This window comes from Clavelina lepadiformis, chromosome 4 (genome assembly GCF_947623445.1).
Source record: "Clavelina lepadiformis chromosome 4, kaClaLepa1.1, whole genome shotgun sequence".
Lineage (NCBI taxonomy): Eukaryota > Metazoa > Chordata > Ascidiacea > Aplousobranchia > Clavelinidae > Clavelina > Clavelina lepadiformis.
Genome location: NC_135243.1, coordinates 23,924,284 through 23,950,802, shown reverse-complemented (window position 1 = coordinate 23,950,802; position 26,519 = coordinate 23,924,284). Strand labels below are relative to the sequence as shown.

The 26,519-nt window shown below is 34.8% G+C and overlaps 1 protein-coding gene across 1 annotated transcript; it reads left to right on the top strand.

Moving 5' to 3' along the window:
* Nucleotides 1-7,784: 7,784 nt before the first annotated feature.
* Nucleotides 7,785-26,519, top strand: LOC143452421 (uncharacterized). Its single transcript, XM_076953384.1, has 25 exons — nt 7,785-7,833; nt 7,986-8,072; nt 9,497-9,547; nt 10,112-10,216; nt 11,315-11,392; nt 12,602-12,826; nt 12,906-13,268; nt 13,352-13,447; nt 14,031-14,150; nt 16,443-16,518; nt 16,687-16,840; nt 17,022-17,072; nt 18,312-18,411; nt 19,501-19,697; nt 20,268-20,415; nt 21,035-21,142; nt 21,555-21,636; nt 22,075-22,228; nt 22,386-22,436; nt 22,538-22,637; nt 23,309-23,511; nt 23,591-23,738; nt 23,842-24,002; nt 24,320-24,517; nt 26,116-26,519. Exons 4-25 carry the CDS (start codon nt 10,141-10,143, stop codon nt 26,287-26,289), a joined length of 3,063 nt encoding a protein of 1,020 aa, XP_076809499.1. The 5' UTR covers nt 7,785-7,833; nt 7,986-8,072; nt 9,497-9,547; nt 10,112-10,140; the 3' UTR covers nt 26,290-26,519.

The following is a 26,519-nucleotide window of genomic DNA, read 5'->3' as shown; positions in this document are numbered from 1 at the left end:
GTTGCCAATATTTGTGTCGTTTTCTTGGCTTGTCTATAGCGAGATGAATTTCGTTCAACAGTTCTCTAATTTCTTTCAAAATGAATGGGTTAGTGGTACTTCTGCACATCAGGTGTACCGGTAAATGTAGTTCCTGTGGTTAGTGGAGTTTTTATGATATTTTTATAGCATTGCCCGAATTTAAAATCGTCCACTTCGTCCACTGAACATAAACAAGTGCCGTTCATGCTTTGTATGTAAGAGATTAAGATTACAATATAGGATTTCGTGTTTAACAATGAACTACAAGTGCAATAATATTAATAGGAGTAGGCTATATATAGATCAAACACATTGTTGCGCCATAGTCACCGAACGCTTCATAGTTCGTTTGTTGTAACTGCATTGTGACGTCACAACCACTTCATTCAAGGACAAGATAACCGAATACCGGTTAAACGCGGTAAGAGTAACTTAGTCGAAGAAGGTTTATATTACGTGAGATTTTTTCCCCGCATTAATTCTAGAACATTCTGTGGAGAAGTCAGGCTTCAGTGCAAAACGTTAAAGCTGACGATTGACAATCACATTATCACAATCAAAGCTCAATGTGATGCAAATCACGCAAAAACAGTCTCACTGCTCAGTAAAAATCTGTTGACCACTTGGTGTTGATAGTGCGTAGTTGAAATAATATTCTACACCCGATGGATCAGATCTCGCTACGTCGCCTATTTTCGGTTTCACGCACAAACTACACACAACTTCATTCAACAGACGTACTTTGAACCACGCACAAGTGCTGCGCGTAGCTCTAAAGCACTCTCTGTATAGAAATGTGGATGCATTCCTGAAGAACAGATCACAAATGTCAATGAAGAACATGATCTTTATCAATGAGAACAAACAGGGAGTATGAAGAGTAACGTACACGATGGGTGAAATCATGTCACGTGCAAGATCTTATGTGTTTCGTCACAACTTGTCCTCTCCAATACATTGTTATATATAAATGACGCGAATCGGGCATGTAATGGCGCGACGGATGAAATGACGTAACAAGCCGTAGTTTGAAGATGCCAGATGTGGGCAAAATGAAAAGCGATACAGACTGGATCACCTAGTAACGATAGAAATAAGGTTACCTTCACATAAATCACATCCGTTACATCAACACAAATCATATAAACATGTTATCTGTCCCACAAATACATAATTCTTTTTTACTTTAAATAGGAGTAGTGGTCTCCAAGTTTTGTCTTGGAGATCTTGGAGTTACGCCTTAGTTCCAAGTTATGCTTCTGGCGCGGAGAGGTAGTAGCCTACCTGCCATGGTACTAGCTGTGGGTCAAAAAGCATGGAACCACAGTTCCATTTGAGGCAGTTCGAATATACTTGAAGTTCGATCTAAAATCTCATTCTCTCGACGTCACTGGAACCATGTTTACTGGCCCGTGTCTTTTCATTGGATTTCTTTCAGCGACGTGTAGGCTAGTGAGTAGACTTGAGACTGCTTACTGGAGATGTCACTCCAGCTTCGCTCAAAGCGATGGCAAATCACGGGAAGCAGCAGTCACCAATTAAGTAGCCTATAAGTCCACATATACTTATGTTATATTAACTTAATTTACCTGTTGAATTAATTATCTGACTCTATTGTTGCGTGCGGTTAGAAAACTCTAACCTCTTATCAGCCGAAAGCTATTAATATTAAAACAGATATAGTTTACAAGAAAAGGTTTTTATTGTAGGTTTTGTACACTTTCTCAATATTACGCATAACCAAAAACATAGTAATACAGTACCACTGCTAATAAGATGTCTATTGAGTTGCAAACATCATGACCAGCGTAGTAAGCTCATATAACTCTCTCTGTATCTCTCCGTCTGCCTCTGTCTGTCTTCTCGCTGGTATAGAAGTGCGAGATTATAAAACGTGAAACGATGGGAGTGAAAATGTTCGACAAGAAAAACGCAGCATTTCAGAACATGTGCAGTGAGGAAAACAAAGGCAGTTACATGTAGTTCAAGCTGACGTGTAGATAAATGCAATCAGTGTAAAGTTAAGAAGCGGGCATTTGCAATAAAGATTTGTAATGGAATGATTGGTTATTGTTGTTGAACTTGACTGTACCAGTCACTCCAATACAATCTTTGATTGTCTGAATGTTTATTGTCATCGATATAATGAGCCTCAAGGTCGTTGTTTGCTTAATCAATCCTAGACTCGATTGTTCAGCTAAAAGCTGATTGTCTTGTGAAGCCGACAAGCAGAGTTGTCTGACTTAACACTGAGCTTATCTTAAGTTGTACTGTTCAGTAGTTTGCACAAATTTGTTGATTGTATAAACTGGTTATATTGTTTCTTCGTTATACGATTACAAATTGACAGAACATTGGCACATCAACAGTACTTCATTTAACAGTCAATGTAATAGCATTTTGGCTTAGCTATATTCAACTGCATTAAATTGCTGATTGCTGAATATTCCCAAACTTGTTACTTCGTACTGCCATACGCCAACAAACTTATTTTCGACAAACTGAACGCATGCGAGAAAGGCAAAAATATTACGTCACAACAATGGTACAGGAAATGATTGTGTTTCGTGTTACTCTTTGCTAAAACGACACATAACTACGGGAATTGTAAATCTTACATAATCTGTATATTAATTTTGGTTATTATCACAATATTATCACAGATTTCTTATCAGCACAAGTGCTGGAAACAACCTGGGAACGTACGAAAAGGAGTTTTCACATGAAGTTATTTAGAGTAGGTTTCCAAATATCAAACGACAGTTGAAGTGTTATCAAAAAGCAAGTTCATAAACTTCAATCAATAGCTAGAAAACACTTTTCCAAGAAATGATGTAATACTGTAGTACTAAAAATGCCACACAGGCCGCTACAACATCATCCAGATTTTCAAAACAAAGATGCAGATTTTTGTAAACGGCAAGCTGATAGTTTAGTTAGGTCAAGATTTGATAGCACTGGTGATCAATGGAAGGAAAATGCAACAGGGTTAAAGGCCTACTGCGAAGTTGCAAGAAAAATAGCTATCGCTAAGAAGCCTCGCGCCATCGGAGAAAAACTGATCTTGCCTTGTTGCCAAGTTAATGTATCAAACATTTTGGGAGAATCTGAAGTTCAAAAGCTGAAGCAAGTGTCTTTGTCAAACGACACTGTGAGTAGGAGAATATCTGAGCTATCGGAAAACATTTTGTCGCGGGTGGTGTCAAAGATACAGAAGTCAATGTTTGCCTTCATTGCAATTCAGCTTCATAAAACAACGGATGTTGCAAATTTAGCTGAACTATGTGTTTATGTACGCTACATACACGAAAGGCATTTGGAGGATGATTTTTTTGTTTTTTAGTCCCTTCACCACAAGAACAACTACTAGAGAAATTTTTAATTTCGTGAACAAGTTTTTCGACGAACACAACCTTAAATGGAAACATGTTATCAGCGTTTGCACAAACGGTGCTCCAGCTATGTTTGGCTGCCGTTCCGGTTTTCAGACTTTAGTTAAGAAAAAATCTCTTGATGTTGCATTGCACTATTTATCGCCAAGCCCTCATAGCAAACACTTTGCCTGATCAGCTGAAAAATGTCCTTGACGATGTGGTTAAAGCAGTGAACTTCATCAAAGCAAATGCACTCATTTCTCGTCTATTTGCAGAATTGTGCATTGAAAGTGATTCTGAATGTAACTCTCTTGTTGCACTCTCATGTGAGATGGCCCTCGAAGGGTAAAGTACTCAATCGAGTTTTCATTTTGCGGCAAGAAATGAAAGTTTTTTTGCAAGGGCCAAAACCAGAATTGTACCAGAAATTTGCTGATGACTGTTTTTTGATAGTTTGTCATTTTTGGTAGATATTTTCGAATCTATTAATTTTGTCAATCTGGAGCTGCAAGGAAAGGAGACTAATTTGATTCATTGTCAGGAAAAGTTGTCGGCATTCAACATGAAGCTGACCTTGTGGCATTCCAAATTGCAAAACAAAAACATCATTGCTCGATTTCCGCATCTCAATGCATTTCTTGATGAAAATGAACTTGACGTCAACGAAGGAGTTTTTGAGGTCATGACACGACACATTTCCATTCTTGTTGAAAAAATTCGGCATCACTTCCCTGACTTGGAAGATCTTAGAAAGTATTGTTGTTTTTTAAACAATCCTTTTGAATCAAGTGTTAGAGATCTGCCTTCAGAAGGTAATTTACTTCAAGAACAGTTTATTGATTTAGTGAATGATGGAAATGCGGGACGCTTATTTATTGAAAAGTCTTGCAGTGACTTTTAGATTGAAATGGCTCAAACCTACCCTGACATTTCGAAGATGGCCTTGAAAGTACTAATTCCATTCCCAACAACATATGAGTGTGAATCTGCATTTTCGGCATTACTTGCCATCAAGCCAAAAGCTCGAAACCGGTTGAATGTGATTCACGATGTTAGGGTTGCGTTGTCCAAAACGGAACCAAACATAGCCGAAATGGTTGCAAAGAAGCAGGTACACCCGTCACATTGATACCATAAAATGTTCTGTATTTGTTTGTGTTGGTTCTTTAAAAGACCGTTAGTCATTTTAAAGAAATGGTAGGAGACCATTGCGTAAATTTTTTGTTTTAAGTTTTGAGAACCACTGCTCTGACAGAAAGTGTCTGCTGACATGACTCAGGTTGATTTAACCCACTTGTCCTCTGACGTGCAATGCCGAAAAAATTTCTTATATGCTTCGACCATGGTCTGCAGTCTAGTTTTATGATATAGGCTAGCCTAGGATACCTTTTTATGGTTAGGGTACTTTTGTAGACAATGGTTTGTCTTGGTGTGCAGTGCTGTTTTGGAAAAAAAACCTCAGGTGTACTCTTGCCATATTCTGCGTCTGGATACAAAGTTTGTGTGATGCACTTGATTCTTATGTGAGAAATCGGTGTATTTGCCAATTCAACAAAATTATTGTTTTGCTCCATTTTATACTTGATCGGTGTCAAATTGACTCGATTGTAAGCCATCCTTGAACATAAGGTGTTGTAAGCATCCACAACATAGATAACATACTCACACATTTACCACGCTCATATCACACCTCATCCTACGTGTGTTGATCTACTTTGTGAGAAAGGCAATGAGCTTCAGATATAGAAAATAAAATTTGTGAAGGAGAGGTCTATAAAATGTTTAATAATCAGCAAAATAAAACCAGATAAAAAATTTAACCCATCCATGCTATCCATCCAACTAATACATCAATAACCTTGTTTTAATTTCTTAAGTTTTATAGTCTGGTAAAAGTTTTCAGTATGTAAACTGTGGAATACTTCTGAATATTGAAGACTTTTGAATTATTCAATCATGGCTGAAGTTCTGAGTGCCACGAAACAGAAAACAAAAGTGACGATGTCATTTTAATCTTACGAGACATCCAGTTTGAAGACAAGTTAGGATAAAGAGGATTTATTAGGCAGAGGAAGTTTTGCTACAGCTAGAAGATGCATCTATGATCAACTGGGAAGAGTCGTTGCTAAATGTTTCGAAGTTGTGGGATCTTCTGCGGACAAAGACAAAGTTATGATGAAGTAAGTTTAACTTTATGCACTTTATGAAACTGCTTTATTCTACATTAAGATGGTTATGTCAGAAAACTTAACAAAATGACTTGTTGACTTGGTAAATAATGCAGTCAAATCTGAAAAAGGAAACAAGAATTATTCATTGTGAAAATCATTAAGTTTATCACTGTGTATTGTATTAACTTTATACTTTAGAACAGTTAACCTTGAAGACGGTTTCAAATTATCAGAAAAAAGAAAAATTCTGTGGCTTCTTCACTTGTATGGGCATTGACTTTTCCAATGTACTTTAAGCCCTACTAAATATCTTAGCTGAATTATGGCTAACGATTCCCATGAAAATGCAAAAAAGTATATTCCTGTAGATCGCAAACTTTAAAGGATTACAAATCATCACGAGATATGAAACAATATTGTGGCTTGATTCATTAAAATTCTGTTTGATTAACACTATGGTTGTAGTTAGATGTCTATGTGCATAAGTTACAGGCTATGCTCACCTTACATATAACATTTGTTGGCACTTAGCTTTAATCGTGTCATTTGTATTTTCAGTTTTGAGAGAGAAATGAAAGTTCTTTATCGACTCAAACATCAACACATTGTTGCTGTTCATGGCATCACAGAATGGAGCAATTGTGTTGGAATCATCATGGAATATGCTGAAGCTGGCAGCTTGGATGATTTTCTGTGGCTACAAGGAGTTATAGCGGACATTCCATTGCTCCTACAGCTTCGATTTGCCCATCAAACAAGTGACAGCTTACGTTACTTGCACCACCATGATAAGAAGAGATCCTACTTACATTGCGACCTGAAACCAGAAAACATTTTGCTCACACCAGACCTGATGGTGAAGATTGCAGATTTTGGCTCCGTTGCTATTGCAACGACAACAGGTGTTACAAGAGGATCTTTTACGATAACTTCAACTACTCAGCATACTCCATTCTACACTGCACCAGAGATTTTGAGAAACATACTAAGTGATAAAAAGCCAAGCATGGATGTGTATAGGTGAGTGCATTAACGGTTGTATGATTCAAATAGCAGCACTTCGCAGCATAAAGCTCAGTACATTTGTATTGATGTTGTATTTTTTTCAAGCACATTACTATTACACGTGAAAAACTAATTATTACAACCTGCAGTTTTGTATATTTTTGTATTAAGCTATGGGTTGGTGGCACCAACTTGGTGCTCATAACATTCATAACATTATTGTTAACATTAACAACAAATAACATTCATTGTTTTATTTTATATGTTAGCTATGGGATGGTACTCTATGCAATCCTCACCAGGCATCCTGCATTTTCTTCTGACAAACCTATCAACCCTGGTATAATTATTTCTGTAATAATCCATCGTGGCCAAAAGCCAAAACAAAAATATCTTGATGACGTTGAGTCATCATTAAAAGACAAACCTGAAGATCTTGATATCTTTAAGTTCATAAAAGATATCATGGTTCGATGCTGGGATTTTGAGGCGAAAAATCGACCAGATATACAACAAGGTGTGTATGCAAGCATGCAAAGAACAACATGCAACAGATCGAGTCGAAACATCGACCAGATTTATGTGAACATGAGTTGCCAACTATACTTTATTTCTAAATTATATATCGACTACATACAAAATATTTAATTTGCCGTACTATTATGCGCCACTAGACGGTTTGTAATCATGAGTTATCCACTTGGCCTAGCTGGTGATTGGCCGCTATACTATTAGTTGAAATAAATGAAAACAGCTTAAAATTTTGTTTGAATCAGTTTTGATTTGTTTAGTTTTTTATAATTTCCAGTCTATGATGAAATTGATGAAAAGCTGCGTTCGTTGAACAAATCTGACGTCACCTACCACATATCTGATCTTAAAAAGAACGAGGAACCTGAACCAACATCAAGCAGTGTGAAAATAGAGCTGAGTGAATTTTCATCTCCGTTTGAAGTAGGACCACAACCATCTACTGCTTATTTGCTAATATCAGGTTTTTTGGTTGCTTTTGTCTATTTGGCTTCATTAATCAAATGTTGGTCAGTTGTTTAATGTTTTGAAACCTTTACTCTAATTTCTTAACTTTTAAAGGTGTGAACTTTGTCCCACATAAGTGTAATGATAAAGATTTTTATTGTGTGCTTTTCCTTGTTTCATCTACACAGCAATCAACTTCTGCCACATCCATCCAGGATAAAGTGAATGAAGTCTCTCTGCTCTCACAATCCGGGAATCCCTAATTCAAAAGCAAATCTTGCCAAGTCAGTATTTCATTAAAATGTTTATTTGTGTTTTTTCATTCAAGTGCTTTCACAAAATGTTTGCGATAGAAGCAATACCCAATACAGATGCCTGTGTCTTGGTTACTAAATCAATTCCAAACAAAATAAAAATCATAGTTTCCATTTTGCAGAGCAGACGGCATTACCTGGTGCGAAGACGGTTAGAAAGCTAGTCAAAGTATTTGAAGAAAAACTAAGCCATACAGTCGCAGCAAAAGGTAGGAAAGTGTCTATATACACGCATTATAGTATGTTTATAAATATCTGTAGCATAAGATCAAGTACGGCAAAAAAATAATTATGTATAAAACATAGAATACAATAACATAATCTAATATAATGCATAAATTGCTTGCTGAGCATTGTGTAAAAATAGTTTTTAATATTTCATGTAAATTCATTTATTTCGTCTAAAAAATAAAATCATTCATTGTCTTTTCCGAGCTATGCTGAACGTGTTATGGAAATATATGACTGTAATAATTTCACCATAACATGTCACATAGTAACGTAGCAAAAAAAAGCAATATGCTACCACTGAAACAAGATGGGTTGGGTATTGAAAACTCTGTGGGCTGGGTTCAAGCCCATGCACCTGTTAGAACATGTCAACTCCAATAAGTTAAAACAGCCATTTGTCCGACTGAGAAACAGTAGACTTTAATTTACCGTAAAGTCTTGTGTTCACGCATGACATAGATAATAGTATAAACTGTTGTTCTTGTTGTCGTAACAAAACTGCTTTGCGTGAATATGAATTCAAAATATGTCCAAAGCGTACCTGATGTTGCGTAACTGTGAGTAGGTTTTTGGTTGATTTACTCGTCTTGTTTTAAATATGTTGTTGTACTGTCTTTGTTGGTTGCTGTGCCACAGTAAGTCCAGCAGAACCGTTACACCACTGTTAAATATCACAAATCGAACTGAGTCGGCCCTGATCATATAAAGTAGAATAAATCTGAACTGTCAGTTGCTTTTTTCTTGCTGTTGCAATAGTACTTCGTAAATGTTATGACACTACCCACACTGGCGTAAACGTGAAGTGAAATGTGTGCAAACATCTTTATCACACAAACTTCAATAAGCCTGGCATTCCTGTTTAAATTACACCATTACATTTGATCCATGTTGTAGATCAGCTACTTCAGATAAACTCTTCTAACATAGTTTGTGAAAACTTGAAAACTTAAAGTGAGGGGCAGGTCCAAAAACAAGTGGTCCTTAAATCAAAGAGTAGTTGTCAGTAAATATACTGCAGAAAAATATGTAACGCTTATTTGTAATGTGTAGCCGCATGAGCCAAGACTCTATCTTAATCTAGCACCAAATACTTTAAATGTATACAATATGTAAATACGTTAAATAATTATCTTACCAGGCTAAATTCATTAATTACTAGTGAGGTTACATTTATTGGATAGTCTTATTTATCCGCTTAAGTATGTTGAACTACTTATAATTCCTTTGTTTTTAAAAAATCATCGTATTTGCCATGAAAACATTATTGACACTTGCACTTGAATTAAATGACACTTGTCCTTGTAATCGGATGCCAAACTTTTCAGAAATGTTGAAAAATTACTTAAACATTTCTAACCAGACACGGATTTTCATCCCTGACTTTAATTTGTTTAACCAACAGAGCAATCTTCCTCAACCTCTTCCACATCCATCCAGGATGAAGTAAATGCAGGTCCCTCTACTGTTATATGATTTATACCTATCCATAGATCTAAGTATTAAAAATGACATTCTTGAAAATTGAAAAAGAACTGACCGAGATAAACTGATGTTGACACAAAACGTGGAGAAATTGTAAAAAATGTATTGATGTCATTTAATATACATACTTTGATGCCAGTATATATACTTAGAATATGCGAAATTAGTAAAACTTATTTAACAAGTACCATTTTTACTGTATATGATTAACATAGCAGTTTTCATGATCTTGCCAAAACATGTTAACTGGTTTCGATAACTGCTGGTACAATGTAATCAACTTTAATCAATTCTAAATCTGGGCATAAACTGTAAACTGAAAATCAAAAAATTTGTATCAATCGAATAACACACAGCAACCAGCAACCAACTTCATACCAGGCTGGAGCATTAAAGATTGAGTGCCAGATTGCATTTTCCCAATCCTTGGACAAATATTTCGATACTTTACAATTCCACTTTCATACACTGCTGGAACACCTTGCAACTTTAGAACGCTATGATTTATTTCATTTTCTCTTATTTTGATTCACAGAGCAGACAACGTTGATTGGTACAAAGACAATGATGAGTAGATTCAGAAAGTTTTTCAGATTGTTAAATCGCTCGGTTGATGCAAACAAACCCAATAATGGTTCAGGTATCTTAACTTGCGTTTAAAATGTTTTCTGTAAACTAATAAATCAGCAAGTATCACTTTAATGTACACGCTTGTAACAATCGTATCATTGCTTTTGTGATCTTTTCTATTCTATTTTTCAAAACTATTTTCAGCGTAAAGTTTTTTTCTGTCACAGGAATTTACCAATAATTTGTGTTTTTGGAAAATTAAATTTATATATTTAAAATGACAAATTTCAGAGTTAAATTAACCTCAACAAAAAGTAAAAATTTATCACATGTATAAGATGTCCTTGGATATATCTTGTTTCATAAAAGCACGACAGTTTTGTGGGGTCATCTTAACAAGTATCACTTTACTCTGTAGGTTTGTCATAACCAGTCACTACATGTCACATAACTTACCAATTATCCTGCGCGTGTTAGTTGTAATATCTTTTATCATAGGACCTTTAATATCCATCTTCTTTGTTCATAAGCAACCTGTTTTCGACTTTGCTTATTTAAATGTGGTCAAAGATCTTGGAAGAAGTTTCACATTCACAGCATGGAAAGGTTAAACTCGTCGACAAGTGAACGTGTGTTGGTTAAAATCATTATTTGTTTAACAGCTTGAAAGACATAAGCACACAATTCTTATAAGTTGCTTATTCCTTGCAAATGTTTACAATAGATCTGGCTTCCTGTTTAATTGCTGAATTGCTAAGACGTGTTAAATTATCCCTGAACTAAAACGTAAAAAATATTTTACGCTCAATCGTAGTATTGTGCGCTTTCTTGCGGTAATCTTAATTAGTAGTTTAATTCGTAGTTTGCTCCAAACAATGGTTGACATTACTGTCCAACCTATACCGTAGCACAGCGCAGTGTAAAACCAGAATATCTACTCCAATTCTGTCTACTTTTTGAGGTTTATTCATTGAATCATGCCTCATATGTAATGATTATGTATTTATTAATTATCTACAGAGCAAAGTCCATGTGTTGTTTTAAGATAAGTTTAAACTATTTCTGTACACAGGTAACTTAACATGAATCATATTCATGTGCACGCTTATCATAAATACCACTACCCTTATGATTTCATCGTTTATTTTGTTCTTAATCTTATTTCTAGCTGTCGAGACTGTCACAGAAGCAATTCCAGAAAATAAACCAGCTGATGGAACAAGTGATGATGATGGAAGGTCTCAAGGTAAATAAATAATCTTGATAGAGTAAGAAACAATGCTAGGACATTCCTTTGATAAATGTGTGGTATATAGCAATTCCCATTATACGACACAAAGCTGCTGGGAACGGATTTCTTCCTATGATGTATTTTACGCCTTTAATCCGGAAACCCCGCTGTTCGACACCGACACAAAAGTTTTGGAACAAATGTGCAAATAAATAGCAATAAAATCTGATAAACCGGATTCTTAAGAATGATGCGAAAATGATTCACGATTGTCCTAGATACAGTAGTTAGTTGACGAAAACAATAGCCCATTATCTACGCATAATAATGTTGCAATTTCACTCTTTAAACTTCTCCAACAGTCTTTATTGATTTGAAATTTGTTTAAGTGTCAAGCAGTACAGCACAGCATTGGGCTTTGTAAAAATATTTAATTATGGAGATAACGTCGTGATTAGAGCATTCGTCTTTAATACGGTAGTTCTGGGGTTTGACACTTGGTTGAATCATACAAAAAATATAATTTTGTTTTAGTTGCTGTCCAGCCATAAACTCGGTACTTTGAATAGTAGTAAGATGCATACTGCTTTTTAAACACAGAGCTGCGTTTGCTACATTGATTAATTTTTCGCTTTCCAATAATCCAGATTCCCCGCTAAACCGACACTTTATGACGAAACAAAGTGATCCGGATTATCGAGGTCTGACTTATATGAAGGATATGTGATTGCAGCCAATAGACCTGAGGTGGCCAAAGTTAAGAAATGCAAGAACCACAATTAGAAAATCAAAAATCTTCCAAAGCCAAAACATTTGCAACGAAAACAATAAACCTAAGAGAATTATATAATAGCAAATGATGCTTTTCGCTCATTTTTTCAAAAACGTTTTAAAATTATTTATGCATTTGCAGCTTGTCCAATGTGAATGGCAAAAAAGTAACATCACGAAAATTTTTTCATTCTGACAACTCTCAAATCCCCAACGACAAGTTTAATCAGTTTCGGCTTACGTCCGGGACTCCCCCTAATATAATCCAACCATTATCTTTAGTTAAGACCTTGCTTATGACGTCACTAACAATAAAATCGGCCTGTTCAGATAACAGATAATTTTATTACAGAGATGTAACATGCATATTGCTCATCACTGTGTAATACAGAGCGAAAAATTATATTTAATTCATCAATATTAAAGCAGGGTTTTGATTCCTTTTCAATGCAGGGTTGGAAATTATGAATGAAAAAATCTCATCCATAAATGATCTGATTTCAAATCAAAAAATAGATGAAGCACTGATGGGTTGTGAAAGTTTAATTTCCACAATCAAGAGCACTTCTTCAACCGCAAAAGACGCATTCGATGTCGGAAATGACATCATCAATCTCATGTCGACTCTGAGACGTGAGAAATATTCACCGACAATATTGACACTTCTGTTGCTTGCAGGTGATCTTACTCAAACGTTAAACATTCTTAAGCACTCAACAAACTCAAGTAAGATTACTCAAACTTGTATTGTGCGCAGGTGATCTTCACAAACAGATTGATGATCCTACTGAGAAAGTGAAACTGATGGAGAGATGCGCAGATGAATGTTACAACTTTGTAGTGCGATACAACAAAAATCTGCAACGAACCACTTATCGTCATGTGATTTCACGCATGACTGACTTCGTTCAATCCATCCAATCAGTGAAAGTCAATGATGGAAAGTTGGTGGCAACATCGAAAGCCCAATGTTGGAAGGCCATCGCATTGTGCCTTAATTATCTTGCTGAATACTCGCGCGCAATCGAAGTTCTCCAACCAGTCATCACCACATTGGAATCCACATTCGGCGATGGATGTAGGAAGATGTGGTTGTACTCATTATGCTGCAATAATATAGGTTCGTATGTTAATTTACAACGTCGTGACCAAATAGCAATTTATGTTTTAAAATGATAATTAATTCATTGTTGGTTTATGAAGCTGAGGCGTTCTACATCAAATCATTTCACGCACATCAGGAAGTGGAAGATAGGAACGAGCAAAGGAAGATGGAAACTATTCACCGCACAATTAATAGTAAGAAACAAAAATATTTGTTTTCATTCTTTAACCTTGGATGCTGTTGTCATTGATTACGTCATAGATATTTACGTAATTGAACATATTCTTCCTATTGAACGTTTCAGGAAATGACATCACTATGATATACATCTATTAATTATCTATGATAAACATCTTTTATCATATGACCTGTGATATCCATCTTTTTTGTTCATAACTTCATAAGCAACCTGTTTTCGACTGTTGCACAGATAACCTATAATACATAAAAGGGAGAGATTACCCGTAAAATCATTCCCACTGATGCAATTTTTAGTAAAATTTTTTAGGCTATATATTACTGGTGAATATTACTGAAAAAAATGTATGAGAAAACACTTCAAAATATTTTACTTATAAACAAACTTATAAAAACGTTTTTTTTTTCTTTTTGGGGTAGAAACTGTGGTATTCAGTAAAGTGTGGAAAGGACTATTTTAATCATACAATTGCTAAAAGAAATGTTAGGTTGACTTTATTTAAATAAACGTACATCACACCACTAAACATTTTTTGTATCGTGTAGTGTAACATTGTTTTATATGGTTGTGGAGCACAGGTCAATGCAAAGACCATGTCGGTGAAAGTGTCGAAACAAGTGAAGAAATAACATTTGCAGAAGAAGTGAGCAAAGATGATTTTGCCCATCCTATGGAATTCCTTGAACACAAGCCATCAGGTATTATAATTGCACTCAATATTTTTCATTGAAACTGTTTTATGTTGAAAAAATAGAATTGTGACCCTGAAGCGTAATGCTGTGAAATTATTTCTTAATTGAGCAATGCACTTCCTGCTTAAATCATATAAAATTGTTTTGGAATGTTTTTTTTATCTTATTTATTGGAGCCCACACTTTTTTCAAAAAAAAAATCCATTCATAAAAAAATCAGGTGCGAGTTGTGAACTGAAACTAGGTTAATTGGTGATTCAAGTATGATTTGGGATGGTATCATAATCTTTATCCTTGGACTTGTACAATTTAAACCTGGCAATAATTCATTATTAACTTAGCATTTTTTTATATTATATTTTGATGCATCGTCGCAAGGACAGCACTCTGACCACTCAGCTACCAAGCTGACTAATTAGACAACTTTTTTTGGCAAAAGACTTGTTATATTTAAGGTTATACGTTATACGAGGTTACTTGTTATATACAGTGAGACCTCGTTAATCCGGACCACTTCGTTTCGTCAAAAAATGTCGGTTTAGCGGGGTTTCCGGATTATCGGAAAGTAAAAAATCAATCAATCTTGCAAATGCAGCACCGTGTTCAAAACGCAGTGTGCACCTTACTCCAATTCTAAGTACCGACTTTCTGGCTGGACAGCAACTAAAATAAAATTATATTTTTTGTATGATCCGACCCAGTGTCGAACCCCAGAACCACTGTATTAAAGACGAATGCTCTCCAAGTGACGAACATTCGGCCGCAAATCGGTTTGACAACCGCTCTTGCGTGGCGAAGCATTCCGGCGGGACCAGCAGTCTTGAACTTTCTTTGACCTGTTTCCAATCTTTGCGCAATGCGATATATTAAGCTGATAGCACGATTGAGTTGCAGCAGTATGTCTTCAATAGATTGCCGCACTCAACCGATGTACTGTACGTATTTTTTTGCGACCGCGGAAGTGTTGTTTGTTACTGTTGATGAACAATTTATTTTTTCATTTCTAAAATACTGTACAGTATTTCATAGTATGACTAAAAAGCTGTGCGGCTAAAATTTTTTACAAAGCGCAATACTGTACTTTTGAATCAATAAAGACCGCAACGTTATTATGCGTAGATAATCGGCTATTGTTTCGTCAACTAACTACCCAGTGTACATAGTGTATTAGGACAATCGTGAATCATTTTCGCTTAACTGTTAATAATCCGGTTTATCGGATTTTATTGCTATTGATTTAGCACATTTGTTCCAAAACTTTTGTGTCGGAGTCGGACAGCGGGGTTTCCGGATTAAAGGGGTAAAATGCATAGGAAGAAATCCGTTCCCGGCAGTTTTGTGTCGGATAGCGGGGATTCCGGTTGTTCGGGGTCCGGATTAACGAGGTCCCACTGTATATACGTTATACTGTAAGGGTTTACTGTGAACAAAGGCTGCATCTTTGATGCTAACAAAGCAATACTAATTGATAAATCTTTCATTCTGCCATAATCACTTTGCAATTGGCCTAACTTAATACCTCTGTATTGCAATAAACCACAATGCTACAGATCACTTTGCTTTCTTTGAATTTGGCATCTTGGAGTGTGTAGATATATACACGCCGAGCTTAAATATTTTGGCTGATATTTATCTTATTGTCATCGCTGCAACAGTGGCCAGAGTGTAATTATTCACGCAACACCACGGCGAAAGCATGATCATTCATGATGATTCATGTGTGATTGTGAGTGCGCTAATAAGTAGCCGTCAGCTGGTGATGTGATCATCTGTTAGCATGTTGCTTCAAACTCTTGTTAGTTTTCCTGGCCCAAAAGTGACTAAAAAGTGTTTTGGTGAAAATTCTGAAGTGATAATCCTTACTACATAGTGATTTTAGTGCATCACTTAAACTTAAGCTCACTGAAACTCACTTTTGCCATTCTTACCACAGAAAATAATTGTTACGGCTTTTAAGCAGGTTGACATGGTCACAACATTTGGTGAATTGACATGCTTAGATACAGTTCTAATACAACCAATATACAGATTGGCAAATTTTAGCATTTGTGTTAATGTGTTGCTTGTAGTTATTTCGTTTTCAAATAATTTTTTTCTAAAAAAAGATTTTGATGTGCTCATCCTCAAATGTTTTAAACTTGGTAAATTACGTTTGCAATGAATTCAGTCAACCTCCAGGTTTTGTTGAATATTGCAAGAAACCTTGGCAAAACTTACAAAGTTGTGTTCATGCAGTATTATAGGTTTTATGCTAATGTTAGGGGATTATATCACTAAAGTTTGATATTTATTTTGCAGATTCGTCGACATCCAAGCACAAATGTTATAAACGTTTGAAAAAATTGCCAGAGACCTTTACTGCTTATTTTTTCCTGTAAACATTTATTATGAAATTTGAATAAAAACATTTACGTGATGTGATTAAAATGTATATAATTTTCATTTTGCTAAAAGGGTTTGATTTGATGCATCGCTTGTAGTGTAACTTGTAGGGTAGTTTATTTTAACACTTATTATAACGTACAACGCTGTTTAACACTAGGTGTGAGAAGCACGACGGGGTCAAAATTGTGGAGAAATATGTAGACAGGAAGTTTGCTCATATTGCAGAAAATGAAAAAGAAAATTTTAAAAAGATCAGTGATCAACATTTTTATCACCCAAATGTTGTCCAATACTATGACACTGTCACACAAGTAAGTGCATTCAAAAGTTTGTCATTAAACACAAAGTTACGTTTAAATTTTCAGTGCAGTAGAATTTGCTTAACACATATGTGCATTAGTATATTTACATTCATGACTAATAATTAATTAATGAAACAATAGTTTATCAATGTTAATAATATTCTTTTATATGCAAGGGTTATATGTTTAGGGTGAATATACATCACTCTACATGGAGTTGTGCCATGGCGACTTAGCAAAGGTAAGTTTGTTTTTCCTTTTTTGGTCTTAAATGTTACTCCGTATGCTGCCAATCGATATTAGCGGTTTATGATGGTTTTATATTTGAAGAATGTAATTTATTGTGACAATGTCAATTCAGAAAACAGCTCAATTTTTAGCCATGCTATTAACTTTAACTTAATTTTTTCGGTTTAGGGGAATTCCTGAATTTAGTATATATGAATATGAATGAATTGAATTTAGTATATATGGAATTGTTAGTATAGTTTTGGTAAGCTGCTACCTTTCATATCACCATTGATCAGTGTTGCAATGAGCTGAGTCATATTTTCTGATGACTTGACTCGTGTCAAACGTGTAACGTCAAACGTCCTAAATGACTTGACTTGGCCTGAGTCAGTGATCAAAATGACTTGAGTTACATTATGTCCGTCTTAACGGTAATAAATCAAGCTTTAGATAACAAAGTGAAACATTTTTCTAAAAACTTTTTCTGAAAAAATACATACATCGACTTGATTCAAGTCTAGACTTATATGCACGTAGATTTTATTCACAAATAAATGCGAAAACATGATGCATATTTTTATTAGTAAACCACTGTTTTGGTTTGTTATTGAATTAACATTATTGCAAACATATTTCTGAAAAAATTAGTGCCTCACATCACAGACCTCACTGGTTGCAGTCCATATGCGCCACACCCTAATTATCTTGGTGTTAAACTGGACCGCAACTGACATTTTGGCAGCATCTCCTGGACGTCACCAGCAAGGTGTTTGCATGGGACAATCTCCTTAAATGTCTAGCCATAAAGCGTTTGTGAACGTTAATGTTTGTTCGTTTGTGGCGTTTGTGAGTGTTGCTGAGCACGCCTCCCCAACATTGTGCAGAAGATCACAAACAAAGAAGCGGCCGAATGCCGCCCTGAACGACACTCTACCAATCTTTACTGGGTGTCTGCAACTAACTCAACTAGCCTTTTGCCAGTGCTGGCAGAAATTGCCCCTTCTAGCTTACGAAAAACCCCAAAAACCCACAAAGTTGTCATGAGGCAACCCCTCAACTCTTGCTGGCCGTTGTCTCGTCACTCAAGTGCCTTGCATAAGACCGGCTTCACATATCATATATTGCCATAGGTCTACTACCCACCCTTGCATTAGTTCTCATTATTCCATTTACTGTGATAAGGACTTTACGAGACTAAAGTAATTACAATCATTTCCTGTTTTTAGTGATAATCATTAATGTTTTGCAGTGGGTTGACAATAAGCTTCCCGAGTGCAAGTTGACTTCTTTTGAAATTTGTCAACAAGCAACTGAGGGAATTTATCATCTGCATATGAAGTGCAATATGAGTGAGTGTTTCTTGATTGTTTATGCAGACTAAACCAGTTAATCCCATGATCATTTTGTTCGATGTTTCTATGCGTTCAAGTGGTCTGCTCTAGAAAAATGGTTTACAGCGAACAGACAATTACGATTGCGTATTCTACAAAACTAAATTCTAACAAAGTCACACAAACTTCACTACCAGATAAACTGATATGTTCCAAATAGACCGGGATATAAACCTTTCAAAAAAACTATCAGGCCCAAAAACAGGTGAAAGTTTATATCCCAGACCTTAAATTTGATCAAAACGTTTTATGTCTCATTGGTCGAAATACCACACATGCGATAAACAGTGCACATTTCATTATGGTAAAAACAACAAAATCAAAGAAATTCACATGCAAATTAAATTAAATTTGTTAAATTCTGTTTGACGTGTTGTTAAAAACGATTTACCGTCGACGTGATTGAAATGCCTTTTTTACCGACATTCAACTAACGTAATTTAACGTCGTAACATTGCTAGCTTATTAATATTTAAGTTTGATACATTTTGAATACCGATAAAAATCATTGCAACTACACTGCGTGACTGCACCATTTGAGTAATGTCTTTTGCATAAAAATGCAAGATAAAACGTTATGGTTTACATGTGACGATTAAAAATGTTTCGCTTGGTTTCTCAACTTTATTCAAACTGCTCGCTTAGACATAAACATTGCATCGGAGTAAATTCAGTTGGATTTTTCTCCACATAAAGTGTCTCTGCTGCTTGTGTTGCTGCTAAGCATTGCATTGTTGTTTCGCTAAAGACTTAAGAGAAAAAGGACAAATACAACACAATGGATACCGGTAACTGTAATGGAAGTTTTACTCCCTTGTAGCATGTGCATGTAAAAAAACACTAGACTAGTTTGACCACACTGTGCAGCACAAAGATTAAAGATTTGCAACGGTGCCAAATTATCACGTCATTAAAAGCAAAGTAATATAAGACGAACGAAACTGGATGCGGTATGGGGAACATTGGTTGAAGCATGATACATTGTGCATGAATTTGATGTTGTGTTATATAATGTCAGTGACTTTAGCTGATACAGTTAGCCTTTAGTCCACAGAGACGTAAAGCCCAGTAATTTTTTGGTCCGTGTTGATGATGACGGTGCAACTGTGAAAGTGAGTGATTTCGGTTTGAGCAAAGCTTTGCCCAAGGATGCATCAAAGGTCCCCACCGCTTCGACAAGCACTGCATCTTATATGGCTCCTGAGCATCATCTAGGAAAGGATGAAAGAATTAAAACACCATGGGTTTGTGAATGAGATGTTTTAAGAAGCTTTGTTTTATTCTTTCATGATCTATAAGCGTAATAATTGTAATAATATTCGTAATTTTCGCGTAATACATGACATACTTTTTAACATATGCGAATTACTTTTGTTTCTGCCTAGTTATGCAAAATTACTTAAACGTAACAAATGTTTGTGGACTTCAACGGAGGTCGTTAATGTTAATTTGCATAAAAGTCAGATTGCATATAAAAAATTTATAACTCATTTAAGGTAAAAGCCAGTCTGGAGTAATCTTGCAATTGCTATATAGTTTGATAACCCATTGGAAAGGTTCAGATTATATTGGTTTGTAAATGATTAATTTTGTGCTAACAATGCTTTCTATCAAAGCAATGAAATAAAACAATGATTATAGTGCGACAGCAGTATCATTTACTACCTTACCTCAACACACATCTATTGTAGGAAAAATCTGCCGATATCTTTTTACTTGGAATTACATTTTACCATATTGTAAATTGTTGGTTATAACTATTATTGTACTGACAATGCTTATCTATCATCTCAATTTGAGTATTTACACAACAGAGAAAATGTTCTGACATCTTTTCACTTGGAATCACATTTTACCATATTCTTACAAGCGGAGGTCACCCATTTGGTGCTACTCATGCTGAACAAGTTTACAAGATACAAGACAAAAAGTCTCCTGTATTAGATTTTCGAGAATGTTCAGGTGAGCGTTCGAATTTGTTGCTTCTGATTGTTGGCAATTTGAAACACATAAACTTCTGGTATGGTCATTCAGAAATCTACCTGTTTCAAAGTATCTTAAATCGTGTTTTAACGTGGCTAATTTGGTCCTGTGTCATTCTAGTATTTGCACCTCACATGTTTCCATCTCTTTTCTGATAAAGTAGTATATTTTCGGGAGAGATAATATTGCTTTGCATCACCAAAATGTTGCAACAAGCACAACAAGTGTGGAATAAATTTATTTAATGAACGAACTGTCTAACATGTTTCGCACTAACTTCAGTCAAGATGCAGATTGCAACACTTTGTTATTGCAAAACATATGAAAATTTAAGAAAAAACTGTTTAACTCATTCAATTTTGGAAAAAGTTGCATCACATTGTAATTTTTGCAAGAAAGTCCTAAAGTTTTTTATGTAGGTTTCCCAATCAGCAGTTAAACTTTGTGATTTCTTGGTTTTAAAAAATATTTTTGATCTTTTTCATTTTTGTGCTTTAAATTATTTTCACAGCCCGTAAGTTTTAACTAATAGCTACAACTGCTACATCTTCACTCATAGTAATTTATAGCATTTTGTTGATTGACGTTATTTTCAAAGCTTTTACAAGCAAGCTGCAGGAAGAGCTTGCTACTGACCTCATTAAGAAGATGCTTCACTTCAATCCTGAACAACGACCAAAAATAGAAGAAGTAAAACAGTGTCTGGGTAAGACTTTTTATTAACAGAACCTTCACTGGGTGAATCTTCTTTAGAAGACATGATTACGAGTTTGAATTGAATGGAAAAGGAAATGTCGAATATTATGTCATAATGCAAAATTAACATGTGTGTTGGATGGGGTTTAAATCAAACATGTTATTGGTAATAGTGGAAGCTAGCCACTGCATTTGTGTTGAAATACGATTCGTTACATCTCAGTTAATGCAATCATAAACAAACTAATGTCGTAATTGTAATGTGGTTATAAACTGTTGTAGTTTTGCTGTTGTTGTGTTAAGCATAGGCTTTGGTTAGCTCTTTGTGTAATTTTTAAATTTGAGATGATCAGCAGGTATCCAGGGTTATTATGATTTTGTAACAATCATTTACTCTATTGAAAGTGCTTTTTCTTAAACAGCAAAAATTGTTCAGCATGCAAGTACAAATGTATCTCACTCTGAACCAATGCTACATTCTTCCATTTATGGTGATATTCTACGGTAAATGTATCATTTTGAATGTTATCATCAATGTAGATTGATAAAAAAATTCCTTTTTTAGCATTTCGGTAGTTGTAGTAGAAGCATTCTATATGTTATATATATTTGTAAATGTTGGTTTTAGAACATGTATAAAGTTTTTACTGTGGCCAAGTTGAATAGGAAGATAAATTGTAGGTTTTTTAGCAAGTAAGTTCTTGAGCTGTTGCGCAATATGAAACCTAATGATTGATTGTATATTGACTTTCTTTTATAAAGGGTATAATGCCTTGAATATAATGGTTGCAAAGTTTTGAAATAGAACAATCTGTGTTTAAAATATGTCTAAAGCAATAAAACATTTGTGAATTGAATGATAATTTTTGATGTGATAAGAAATTTTCGTGTAAGTATAAATGCAATTTTATATCAAAATAAGCAATATTGTTTAATTACCAGGTGTCAGAAGCATGATGGGACCGTTATCATCAAGAAAGTTTTCAACAAGAAATTTGCTCATATTGCAGAAAACGAAAAGGAAAATTTTAAGAAGATCAGTACAAAAAGTTTTTATCATAAAAATGTTGTCAAATACTACGATACTTTGGTAATAGTAAGTGCATCCAAAAGTCTGTTTGCCGTTATATCTGGAATATAGAATCAGATAAACTTTCAGAGTTGCTTATCAACTTTATATTTAACCGAAAGCAACTAACATGCATCACAGAAATGCTATTACAGTTGAAAAATATTACACATAATGTGTTTAGGATGATCGTACATGTATTTTAATGGAAGAGTGTCATGGTAACGTTGAACAGGTATTTAAAAATATCTATAACAGGAAAATTATTTATTTTTATCGTAAAATAAGGTTTGAATAATGGAAAATTTCAAGTAAATAAAATGTGTTTTATTCCAGTGGGCCGAAGGCAAGCTTCCTGAATGCAGACTAACTCCTGTAGAAGTTTGTAAACAAGCAACTGAGGGAATTTGCCATCTGCATAGAAAGTGCAATATGAGTACGTGTTTGTTGCAAGAATTGGTTAAGTTATAAAATGGTTTTGAAATTTTTGTAATCATTTTTGTTTACTCTATTGAGCTATTATTATTAAGTAAATAAATGATAAAAATTTTGTATCACCTTTTTATACGAGTTTTATGACAAAATACATATTGGGTTGGCAATTAGCATTTCCTTCTGATCCCAAATATTTTACGGATCAGTCACTTCGCTGAGTCAGTCACCAATCAGTCACCAATTGTAGTGTTGTAACTTATTTGATGATTTTGATAGAAGTGGACCATATCCGAGAACAAGTTGGCTGACTTGACTCTATATCAAATCTTGGTAGCTCTACCATACCCGTTCTTCTTGATACCAAAGGGGGTCATGTTTCAGAATTTACAATGTAGGCTAATAACTAGATACCGTAGTTTGTACAACGAAAAGCCAAAAATTAAAAATATAAATTTAAAACCTAATAATTTCCCATCCAAGGTAAGACACTAATTATACTGACACCATCACCTCAGAAAACTTGTGGACAGATTTTTATTAAGCAATGCTCGGGTTCGTTTTCCAAATTTACTAGTTTTGGGTCATTCAGAAGTATCTTGTTGAACTTCGCCAGCTTCTAGTTTAAGAATTTTACTGTTTATAACTACATGCTTATTTAGCCTAATAAATTAGTCCACAGAGATGTGAAACCGAGCAATTTTTTAATTCGAATTGATGATGGTGACAAGTGTGCAGCTGTCAAAGTGTGTGATTTTGGATTGACAAAAATACTGCCATCTGATAAGTCAAATGCACCCACCACTTCAAACAGCACTCTTTCTTACATGGCTTCGGAGCATCATTCAGGAAAGGATAAAAAAATTAAAACACCATGGGTTTGTAAATTGTTGGTTATAATCATTATTGTACTGACAATGCTTATCTATCATCTCAATTTGAGTATTTACACAACAGAGAAAATGTTCTGACATCTTTTCACTTGGAATCACATTTTACCATATTCTTACAAGAGGAGGTCACCCATTTGGTGCTAGTCATGCTGAACAAGTTTACAAGATACAAGACAAAAAGTCTCCTGTATTAGATTTTCGAGAATGCTCAGGTAAGATGTGTTGAGTTAAGTTCACATTAGCACAATCTATGGCCTGAGATATGAATTGGCAAAATTTCACCGCATTGCCCAATACAATTAACTTTTACAAAAGCACAACATTTTAAAGCTCTTCCATCCAAAGAGCAAAGGGAGCTTGCCTGTGACCTCATAAAGAAGATGCTTGACTTTGATCCTAAAAATCGGCCAACAATAGAAAAAGTAAAAAAGCACCCATTTTTCTGGGATTCAGAAAAGATATTTTGTTTTTACAAGGTAAGCTTCTTCTTGATAAGCATTATATATAAATATATCCATTACTAAATGTATATGCTATCATTTGCATTCCAGAAATCAGCATAGAAATTATATACTTTACTCGTAAGTTTCATACTAGCTGCAAAGCATATCAATTTACAAATCAGTTTGAGATATTATTAGTATGTTGTAAAATAAAAAAGCAGAATATTGGACTTCAGGGTTAATTTTTACTTTTAGTTCTACACAGACAAATAATGAGATAATTGTTTGGAATTTAATTTTAATTGCGAAATTTATGTGGATGTATGCTAATTTGTTTATTTTTTGTGCAGGATGCAAATGAACATTTTCATCAGCTCAGAAAACAGAACCAGGAGAACTATCAGGAATCCTTACAACGCTTTGCAAAATACGATATAACAGTCGACAATATCCCAGAACCATTGCGTGATTCGAATCTAGAAGATTTTCCAATAACGGAGAAGAAATGTAGAAATATTCATGATCTGCTTAACAGGATAAGAGACATGGTGAGATAAAGTGTGTATACCAGAATGTGCCTGATAGGGCGATCCTGGTTTTGCTCCCCGTTGAGTCTATTGATTTCTTGTATTTAAGCTTTATGTTTTTACAAGAAGCTTGTTACCAGATAAATTTGCATGTTCTGGTCATAAGGAAGGCACCCATTAAAACGCTTGGCACTTTATCCATCCTGGTGAATTTAAAGCCACATGTTTAATGACTTCCATTTAAAATTAGATTTGATTTCATCTTAAGCGAAGACCTTTCTTTAAACTACTTCGATTTTGTTCTTTTTTTTTACTTTCTGAGATGCTTATAAGAACTGAAGATAAGAAAGCAAAGATAAGAACTGAAAAATGAAAGAAAACTTTAATTTTGTGGTGGCAGAACTCAATTGACATCTCATTTTCACAGAAGTTCTTTTGGCAAAGCAAAGCTAGCATGAACTGAAATTGATTGATAGATTGCCCGCTTAGTATTCATATCATATAGTAAGGATAAACAATTGTACTGATTCGACATCCTTTCTGAAATATCTTATTCTTTTTCTGATGAAATTCGGCACGACACTATTTCAACTACACCCCAACCCTAAGCATTGCTTAAGTTCAGGATTCTTAGTTTTTGGAACATTGTCTTTTATGGAGATTGGGTTAGGGTTAGGTTAAGGATTATAGAGCAATAAACCCGATATTGTGCATTGCAGTGCTGTATATACTGCATTAACAGTGACTTGTGATGACATATGATTTCTATTTACATAAATCATGATTGTGGCTAATTAATCTTATGTATGGTGATGAAGTAAAAGGTTTTGTGCCTGGCGCACACTCTCACAATGACATTTGATGCTTGAATGGTGATGCTGAACAAAATTAATAGAAAAATATATTGACTCGGCTACTCAGCTGTGTTGCTTTGATTTTATGAACACTTTTGTTTATTGGTAGAAGCACAATCCAAGTGTGATCAGTGCTTTGCTTTAGTGCACTTAAAATATCTTTAATGAAAAACAGTGTTATAAACGTCGTTAAAAGTTGAAGTTTTGATTGCAGTTGGTGAGTGTATCAGGTATCATTTACAATAGACTTCTGTCCTTTTTCGCTAAAGATGAAATAACATGTCATTGTTTCACATCACCAATTTGACTGTACAAGATTTAGTGATTCCATATAGTGTCTGACTTCTTCAGTACGTCAATTGGTGCGACGGCATACCCTTTTTTTGATTTTTGCTGTGCGTATGTCACAGAGATAAATGCATACAATTTTCTGTGCACGATTATAAATTTTGCAGCGTTACTGCTGTGCGCGACCAAATAGAACAGTTTTTAAATTTCTATCAGGAAAATCTGTTTCTTAGTTTTGCATAACTTATTTCTGACGTCATTTTCATCGAAGTACTTAGAGAGAAACGAGGGAACAAAGACAGTCGTATTTTAGAAGAGACCTGTATGACTAGTTCTTAGCCTGTTGTATTTGTTCTTTCATCGCCTTAGACCCAATCCATACATCCATATTCTATACAAAACTCCTGAAGTTAATTTAACAGTTAGAGGTTTTGGAATTCACATCTAAAAAAATTCAGAATTACTTTTTATTTTTAGAACGAGCATGCCAATGAGAAATCTGAACCATCAAAACTTTGTCTTGGAGTTTCTGAAGACGGCAGCATAGATTATGGTGTTTTCTTAAGTTCACTCACTGGACCGTACCCACGACTACTTGCTGAATTATATGGATGTTTGAGTGAAGAAGCTATAATGCAGTCATTTTATTGAAAGTCTTTGTTTGCAGTTCTCACAATGTGTAAAAGCAGTGGGAGTTTTTGTTTTTTGTTTCTGTTTTTCTTTAAATAATCGTTCGGGATCGTTGCAGATTTTTTATCTTTAAAATTTTCTTACCGATATAGTACTTATTTCTTATATGATTTTCTATGTAGCAATTTTCTCCCTCAACACTATGGTGACATTCCGCTTGTAGTTTAATAAAGGAATCTGCTAGAAGTCTC

What these genes read in the sequence shown, in the direction of transcription:
- LOC143452421 (XM_076953384.1), top strand. Translation starts at nt 10,141, where the DNA reads ATGATGAGTAGATTCAGAAAGTTTTTCAGATTGTTAAATCGCTCGGTT. An exon ending in CAAACCCAATAATGGTTCAG is followed by an intron (nt 10,217 to 11,314) that starts GTATCTTAACTT and finishes TCTTATTTCTAG; the next exon opens with CTGTCGAGACTGTCACAGAA. An exon ending in ATTTATGGTGATATTCTACG is followed by an intron (nt 21,637 to 22,074) that starts GTAAATGTATCA and finishes TTTAATTACCAG; the next exon opens with GTGTCAGAAGCATGATGGGA.